General features: G+C 34.3%; 1 protein-coding gene across 3 annotated transcripts; it reads right to left on the bottom strand.

Moving 5' to 3' along the window:
* Window positions 1-554: 554 nt before the first annotated feature.
* On the bottom strand, window positions 555-6,017 carry LOC102601624 (transcription factor BIM1-like). Of its 3 annotated transcripts, XM_015312019.1 has the most exons (12): window positions 5,799-6,016; window positions 5,422-5,725; window positions 5,222-5,290; window positions 3,672-4,025; window positions 3,330-3,444; window positions 3,107-3,234; window positions 2,915-3,023; window positions 2,503-2,572; window positions 2,333-2,425; window positions 1,389-1,828; window positions 1,053-1,182; window positions 555-970 (listed from the first exon to the last, which is right to left on the bottom strand). In XM_015312019.1, the coding sequence occupies exons 2-12, from the start codon at window positions 5,456-5,458 to the stop codon at window positions 869-871; spliced, it is 1,647 nt and encodes a 548-aa protein (XP_015167505.1). In that variant the 5' UTR covers window positions 5,459-5,725; window positions 5,799-6,016; the 3' UTR covers window positions 555-868. The 3 variants fall into 3 exon arrangements, with proteins under 3 accessions (XP_015167505.1, XP_015167506.1, XP_015167507.1); XM_015312020.1 differs by having other exon boundaries at window positions 3,330-3,438; window positions 5,422-6,017; XM_015312021.1 differs by lacking the exons at window positions 5,222-5,290; window positions 5,422-5,725; window positions 5,799-6,016 and adding an exon at window positions 4,823-4,931.
* Window positions 6,018-8,835: the final 2,818 nt, after the last annotated feature.

Below are 8,835 nucleotides of genomic sequence, written 5' to 3'. Positions count from 1 at the left end.
TATGATTATACAAATACAATCTTCCCCTGCCCAGTTTTCTTTTGTCTTTCTCTCTTTCTCGCTTTATACAAACATAGATTATACAATTGATCTTTTGTATATGTATACCGAAACAAATTATACAACTGCTTTCTTTTGTATATGTATAGCAAATTATACAAATGCTTTCTTTGTATATGTATAGCGAATTATACAACTGCTTTCTTTGTATATGTATAGCAAAATATACATATTTATGTTTGCTATGGAGCGCAATTATGCAAACTATAGCTATAACATACAAATATGATTTTTATGTTTGCTATATGTGAAAGTTGCTCTATTCTTTAACCATGGATAAGAGTAAAATGTGAAAATATAAGATAAATGTCATGTATTCATTTGGTCGGATGTAAACACAGAATATATGGACATACGAACAACAGCCTTTCTCTGGTGCAAGTCAATAGCTACAAAAATAAAAGATAAAACGAAAAAAAATAAATGATTACACTAATCTAAATACTTTACATTACATGGATAGGCCATATATAAAAAGCAACTCTACAAGACACTTCAGATGAAATAAATGGAAGCCTTATATTAAAAGGCGGCTTCTCAACATGAGCATGGAAGCCTCAATATTGATATATGATTTCTTGATAGTTCACTACAAGTAATAAATATCGAACTTTAGTCAGAAGAATTCTGTGCAGCCAAACAATCGAAAAGGAAAAGAAAATGAATTACATTTACAGTAGCTTATGATCTGATTAGGGGAGATTTTCTATACCAGATGTATACATGAATATCCCTTCAGAACCAGAAGGGAAAGGAATTTTTTTAGTTGAATCAATTGCAAAAGAATACTTGTGTGTTAAATTTGCTTTTAACTTGTTTTGAGCCGTTTGAAGGCATGGACAGACTCCTCTCTTGTGCTTGTATCAATGAATTGTGGAGTTGGTTGATTTCTTGAGGAAATGTTGTCACCCTGGGAATAGTGTCAAAAAGTTAAGGTTGTTACTTCTGCTTAAGCACTAGAAAATTACTGGAATTAAAAGAATCCCGGGTACCTTAAAATTGGACGTTGAAGCATTTGATCTATCATTGGCTATTTTCGCGAGATCAATTTGCACTGACATGTTGGCTTGTGACAAATCTACTCCAGAACTCTGCAATGCTTGTTTCAGTGTGTTCATCAACCTGCCAAACACCCACATATACTCTAAGTCAAGTCTCAACTAAAGTGAGAATATCCAATGGAAAGGAAAGCACAGATAATACAATATTCAGAAGATGATGATAGGTTTTAATTAGAGTGCTGAATTATGTGTAGTAAAGGGATTAAACAAAGAACAAAATTATCAGTGATGCATGAGCTAGAACAACACAGACCAGAGAACTCTTACCTTTGAGAATAGACACTGGAGACGCTGATTGTACCACTTTCTGTAGAAACCTCTTGCCCTTTTAGCTTGTCATTTGTAACAGCATAATTAGTCATATTCGATCTGCTTGATGGAAATTGAGGCTGAGATTTCAATTCCAACGAGCCAGTATCAGGCGCCACTATTGACTGCAGCGATGCTATGCTAATATTTCCATCAAATGGGAATGTGTTTGGTTGCATACAAAGTGTTGCGGCCCTGTTTGTTAATTCAGACAGAAAACTGCTTTCTTTCACACTGGAAGTTCTGTTTGGCTCCAGTGTCTGTTCATTGACAGGCCCTGTAGCAGAGATTCCAGTTTTGTTCTCGTCAAACTTTGCAGCAATAAGTGCATGACTAGACGCACTGTTTGTGCCTTGAGAATGATCAATGAAACCTTGAGCCATACTATGACACTTATTCTGCTTTCATGAAATAAGAATAGTCACTGATTGTGTTGTTGAATGCACCAAGAGAATAGGCATCTTAGATGGATGTGCTGCTATCTACAGATCAAAAGAAAATATATCCTGTCCTTTCGATTGTATACATTATCACTGTATATACAGTAGGCAAGTAGAGAACTTCAACTACCATATTTCAAAGTCAAATCCCATAAGGTACCTTATTTACTCCAAAAGCCAGATAGATTGTGTTTGTACACACAAGCAAGGTAATATTCCAAATACATCTCTCCAATCATCTAGCATGTGCTAACTAAACAACGCAGCTCCTACTTAGACTCTTAATTATTTGTCAGTAGTTGACCAATTCCTACATCTTAATGTACAGTATTAGATAAAATTTTGAGTAGTTTGCCCTAACTAATATGAAGATACAAGTCCGAAGGCATTTCAAAACAACGATAGATAAGACTAAAGATCTAAAGAAAGTAGACAAAACAATGAGAAAGACCAAGAAATTACCCAAGGTAATGTTGAAGGTTGATTCTCCAAACCTTGATAGGATCCCTCATATTTGTCCACTTTCTCTTGTAGGAATTGAATATATTCAATAACCTACAAAAAAGAATTTACTTATTCGGTATACAGTTTATATGATAAACAGAGTATAACCAGATACGACATTCAAGTACCTCCAGCAAGAATGATGCTTTATCTCTCTTCTGGTCACTGTGAGGGATGATCTCTCTCAACTTCAGAAATCTGATTAAAAAGTTCCAAAGGTAATGGTTCAATTTTCATTGACAGTCATGTTATTCGACTGTTCATAAGTCCGGTTACACAGTAAAAGATTGACAGAACCAAGACTAGTAATTGTTCAGCAAAGGAATTAAAATGTTCCAACTAACACATGATATCTAGACAGAGATAGCTTCTGCCTCAAGTAAGAGGCTAGAAAAAACTGAGTGAAGAGTGTGCTAGTCAATGCATCAATGCTTGGAAGTCAGATCATACTAACATTCCCCTTCCCACAAAATATAGTCACTATGCCAAAAACTTTTCCTTTTCTTTTCTCAAAACTCTAAATTAGGGTTGTAAACATGCCTGTCATTGATCTTGCTTCTTCTTCTTTGCTCTGTTGCTGAGTGCTTCGAGCGTGGAGTATTTGGCTTCTGATCAGTGCTTTTCCCATCGACTTTTACTGATAAATTGCCTATACAAGTAGTTGTCCTTCTGTTATAAATGACAGATTCAGAGTACTGAGAAACGCTAGTATCAGACTTATGCAAGACAAACCTCTGGATGGTGAAGGTGACTCTTTCTTAACAACAAATTCTTCTTCTTCGTCATCGTCATCTTCCTGTGCATTCTTTGCCGATGTTATCATATGTATGAAACTCTGATTCTCCATAGCTGATGGTTGCCTGCATTGTATTTTGAATAGTTAGAACAGAAATTATAAGCACAAAACATCAAGACAAATAAGAAGCATTCTTATGAATGGAAGCAAGTCACTGACTGAGGAGATGAGTGTGAGCTCAAGGTTGCAGTGTTATGATTATGATTTGAAGACAATTGTGATTGCCGTTCTAATGATGTCGTAGGTTTCCCTCCTCCAATGTTTAAACCTGCTTCTGCCAAGCACATAACAAATGTTAACTGGAGCTGAAGTCTTCAGGCTTCTCTCTTTGGATAATAATGCTATAGTGATATTGATGGAACTAAAGAGGAGATCATTTAAAGTTGTCCTTCAGAAATGATTGTTAGCACGGGACTCTTATCTGGAAGATGATTGCCATTCACAAAGTTTAACATTAAAGAAAAACACGGAGTATGAAGAAACCAAGAAATGAAAATATACCTCTTACGACATGTCTATCTCCAGCGAGATTATCCTTCCCAGTCTTTCCCTTTTTCATGGCAGATTCATTCCATAGTGCCAAACCACTTCCCGAGTAAGAACTGCAGTTTGAGTTTCTATCGTCTCTATCTGTACTGCTAGTTTGTGTGACAGCAAATGTGTTTGCTTCTGGCTTTGGAACCCTTTGCTGTGAATAAGAAATGCTATATGTGCCAATGCCACCAGGAAGAATATGTTCTCCTGATGGAGGCGGCTTTTCTATAGCCTCTACCTCAATTTTATTTTCTTCTTTCCCAACTGTCTTCCTTGCTTGTTCTAGAGGTTGAAAGAAATCATGAGTTTTTAGGTGGCCACCTGCATGACAGCCATGGCAAATGAGAATCAAATAAGGCACTAGAAGACATAATTATCCAAGTAAAAATCATGCACAATAATGAAAGATAATAAGTCCTTCTCCTTGAGTAGGCAAATCAAAAGGGAAGTAGAATCTGGCAAGAGCGGCCCACTATTTTTCTATCTTTCCTTTTTTCCTATTTGTTTCTTTCTAATCCCAGTATATTTCAAGCTTCAAATTGAACAACAGACATAGTCCTTGAATTAATGTCACAAAAGACCAGAAAAACAACGGAAATTTAGGTGGCAAACAACAACAACAACATACCAACCATAATCTCACCAGTGGAGTCTGAGGGAGGGATATATGCAGCTCAGTAGCAACATCAAATAATTCAATAACCGAAGCAAAGGAAACAACATGTACTAAATATAATACTTACATGGAAAACTAGACAACACTCCACTACCTAATAAAAGAAAATTACTTAAAAGAGACACTTTTCTTATAATATTGCATTTAAATCATTAAAAACAATAATATTTGAATATATAATTTAACAGAAATAAAAATGACTTATGCTTATGAGTGACTGAGTGGGGAAGTCATTTTCCCCCTTTTGTAACCAAACATCGAAAAGGAATTCCACAATTTTGTCATGGTTTGGTCTTCAATCAATACAATTCTATCTAAAGCCTCAACTTCCTACATCTGTTCTTCTTTCTTTCTTTTTAAAAAAAGAAAAGAAAAGAAGCTAAAACCTATTCATTTCATCAGCTTGCTACATCGTAGAGAAGGGCCGGAGCATTCAATATACCTGATTCAGCAATGTCAGCCAATCTCATTCAAGGCCCACTAAAGCTGATAGTCCAGGTCCACGCATGTAACAATCAGCATTAGGGTCACGGGTGTAGTAATTGCAACTCGTGGTTATACATTTGACAAATTTTTAATTTAAGATCTCAATATTCAAAACTTTAATTACTTTCTTAAATTTTGTGTCAATTAAAATAGGAAAAATAAATAGAGACGAAGGGAGTACTACTTTTAAACAGTATAGAAGAATTGCATAAATGTGCGAGGTAAAACGAAGTTAAGATACAATCACAACAAACACATGCACACCAAACAGAATCAATAAAACACGAACAACCAAAAGTTTTTTTTCTTCTTATATGACTTTTCGATCGGAAAAGAAAAATCCTTGCATTTTTACCTTGTGGAGGTCTTGGATCTTGTTCAATAGGTGAATATAGTGAAAGAAAATCATGCGTAGTCTTCCTCCCTACCAAACAAAAAAATATACACATGGAAATCTAAAATCAGACCAGTAGCGACTTTTTTTCTTCATGTAAAGGATTATATATTCAAAATTCAGATTGTTTTTGGCATAAACCAAATTAGCTTAACGATTACCTTCTGTTCCAAAAGGCCTGGATTGAGGTAACTCCATTCAAATCAGAATTCTGTGTTTCGAATAAACAAAAGCGACTAAAATGCAGCACAATTCAACTGAATTTCGAAAAGTTGTTGCGTAATTCAACAACTTCAAACCCAAACCTCTTCTAGTTCCAAGCAGATCTGCCTCCAACAGAGGATTTGAGTCACATCAGAAACCGTCCTTTTTTCAACTAAGTACGTCTCAGTCTCAAACTAATAAAATTGTTAATAACAATCCTCTTTGAAAAAACAGGGATGATGCAGGTTTATTCCACCAAATCTGCGAATCAAAATTCAACTGAATTATGCAAGGAAAAACGTATGGAACACCGAATAAGGAAGAAAACACGTACTTGTAATATGATTTGGTGGTGTAAAATGCATAATTCTCCTTAGATTTCGTTGTAAAAAATGAAAACAGAACTGTGTAATGATAAGTTGATCGAAACAGTGAATTTTTTGAAGGATTAATGGTAGGGCCTCGTCTTGATTAACGCAAACGATGAACAAACACCAGCCTCGATTGGTTGCTTCCTTAAATATGGAAAAAAAAAAAAAAAAAAGAGTAAGAGAAAATGGGTCTCACAGATCAGAGGATTTTCTCTGTTCGTTTTTGGTGAGAGATGTTTTAAAGGTTCGTTGTCGTTGTCTGTTACGAATACTAACTCCGTTATAATTAACGTCGTTTAGGTAACAGTAACGTCAATGCGGCGGACTGACGGCGTTGGATTCAGTAGAGGAAAGGTACAAGTGGGGGGCAAGCTAATTGGTGTGATGAATCTATTTGTTTGTATAAGTTATTTTTATATAAATTTCATTCAAATAACAAATTTATACAAACTCAAACATCTCAATTTTAAATAGTTATACAAATTATATTATACAAAATTTATACAAATTCTAAATTATACAAATGTGTGAATTATGCAAACTCAAAACTCCAGTATATTTAATTATCACTAAATATTAATCACGAATATAATTAATTAAAACTATAACTATTATATATATATATATCTTTGATGCTAGGTAACTTGGTAGAAAAAGTAAGATAAGAAGGTAGAGTAATTCTTATTGAGTATTTTCCAGCGTAATTTTCCAGTAATATTATTAAAAAAGCAGAGATTTGAAAACTTGCGTTTATAATTGTGCAACAGAAACCATAGATGAAGATTATCTGAATCAGCTAAAGATGAAACTTATCCCGATTGACTATTGATAAGCTTCAATTTTGGTCTCATTGCACCGAAACTAGATATATACGACTCAATTACAAGGTAGCCTTACCGGATACGACTCAAGGTCAAATCAAGATAAAATTGATTAGATTCTAACTATCATGTGTCACCTTTAGATACAATTCAAAACCCGGGTTTCGACCCATACAATTGAATGGGGCTAACCCATCGGTGGCCCCCTAAACTTGGCACGAAGTTTTACTTAGGCACCTCAAGTGGGCGATATTCATTTTAGACACCTCATGTAGGGTCTCGCTGTGTCATTTTGACACTTTTTATATTTTCAAAACCGCATTTTAAGTGCGTACATCCAAACGCCTCTTATGTGGAAAAATAAACGAATTGGTATGTGACACGTGGAAATTTTATTTTATTTTTAAAAATCTCAATTTTACTTTCTTTTTTTCTTTCTTCCAGATCTCAAACCCCATTCCCCCACCTCTTTCTTCTTCTTCTTGCGCCTCCTTCCCTTCATCTGTTCTTCTCCATCAAAAAGGCAAGAACATAAGTTAGTTTACAAAGTAAAATACGTTTTGGAGAATAAGGGAAATCATACCAAATCGAAAAGTTTTTATATGACATTTAAAAGAAGATGATTCTTGTGCTACTACGATTGGGATTTACAATGAAGGATATGTAAAATATATTTCTTAATTTTTTTTTCATTGGAGATTGTTCTTTATTTCTTTTTTATTCCTTGAAATCAATTTAATTTTCAATGGAGAAGGTAAGAATGTAAATCAGTTTTTCCATTTGAAAGAAGTTGATTTCTTTTTTTGTTCCCTTGAAATCGATTTTGTTTTTGAATATGAATCAAGATGCAAATTCGATTTTCAAAGAAGATGGAAGAATCAAAGAGTTTAAAAAAGTTGTGTGGTGATGGAGGATGGTAGAAGGTGGGGAAGATGGAAGGGAGAAAGCAAGGAAGAAGAAGGAGAAGAAAATATTTACAAAAAAATTTAGAATATTTACAAAAAAAGCCTCTGACGCGCTCAAAATTCGTGTAGCACACGTACTGTGCTTAGTCAGCAAAAAGTGTCAAAATGACACAGCGAGACCCTATATGAGGTGTCTAAAATGAACATCGCCCACTTGAGGTGTCTAAGTGAAACTTCGTGCCAAGTTTAGGGGGCCACCGATGGGTTAGCCCCAATTGAATGCTACATGTGTGATGGCATGTCACATGACCTCGACATGCGTAATCCACATTACAAGAGTTAAGAGTTGGCATTAAAGACCCCACACTAATTAAATAGATTAATGATTATGATTAGTGCACAGATCCCAACCTGTTATCCAATTGTAAGAGTTGCACTTGCTATTAAAATATTGTCAAAATTTGTTAGATAAAGATGAAGAGATTTAACGCAGTGGAGCAAAGAAACCGGCATACTATATCTAATTACACTTCTTAAATTTCATTTGGTCTCGCATTAAATTTTAAATACAAATTAATATTTTATTTTAATTTGGTAATGTAAATATTTAAAAAATTGAACCAAAATATAACTTCTTAATTAACTTACTTGAGTTTTTGCATTCTTCTAAATTAAATAAAGTTACTTAGGATCACTTGTCACATTTTTATTTTTTATTTTTGAAAAAAGTTAGAACCAAATTGAACTCGGAACACTATAGCGGTGATAAAGAGGGGGAAAAAAGAATCACGTGAAAGCTACAAAATTTCACTTAGGTTGTGTGAACCGGATAACGCGGGGGTTGCCTCCCCTACCCCGGAGGCATGTGCCCCCAACCAATATTTGTTATTCCTTAGGTTTCTTTTTGTCACGCAATCAATATTTTTATATTATTTTTTTATTTTCTCATAACTTTATCGGAATAATTACATTGTATATATAGGTCAAAGTTTGATTTAAAGAATATATATACAAGTGTTGACACTATTTTACACAAACGGAAGGTTTAGTACAGTAACATATACTTTTCTACTTTATATTTTGACACCCCATATTGTCGCAATCAAAGCTATGAAAATGGTGTTTAACCTTGCTACTATTTATTAGTAGTACATTATTATGCCAATAAATTTGGAAGAAAAAAATTAGAGAGGCAAAAGTCGTACGTTCGACGAATGAGAAAAATCACATGAAAGCATAGAGCTTGAAGTAATAAATTCTTGAATTTTTTAGTT

The sequence above is a fragment of the Solanum tuberosum genome, unplaced genomic scaffold (assembly GCF_000226075.1).
Source record: "Solanum tuberosum cultivar DM 1-3 516 R44 unplaced genomic scaffold, SolTub_3.0 scf00180, whole genome shotgun sequence".
Taxonomy (NCBI): Eukaryota; Viridiplantae; Streptophyta; class Magnoliopsida; order Solanales; family Solanaceae; genus Solanum; species Solanum tuberosum.
The sequence above is the reverse complement of the archived record's forward strand: the minus strand, read 5'-3'. Positions and strand labels throughout refer to the sequence as shown.

Excerpts from the sequence above, each read along its gene's own strand:
- LOC102601624 (XM_015312019.1), bottom strand. The coding sequence starts at position 5,458 with ATGGAGTTACCTCAATCCAGGCCTTTTGGAACAGAAG. Across the intron at positions 4,026-5,221 it reads AGATCCAAGACCTCCACAAG|GTGGCCACCTAAAAACTCAT; the intron begins GTAAAAATGCAA and ends GCTGTCATGCAG. Across the intron at positions 971-1,052 it reads CTTCAACGTCCAATTTTAAG|GGTGACAACATTTCCTCAAG; the intron begins GTACCCGGGATT and ends CACTATTCCCAG.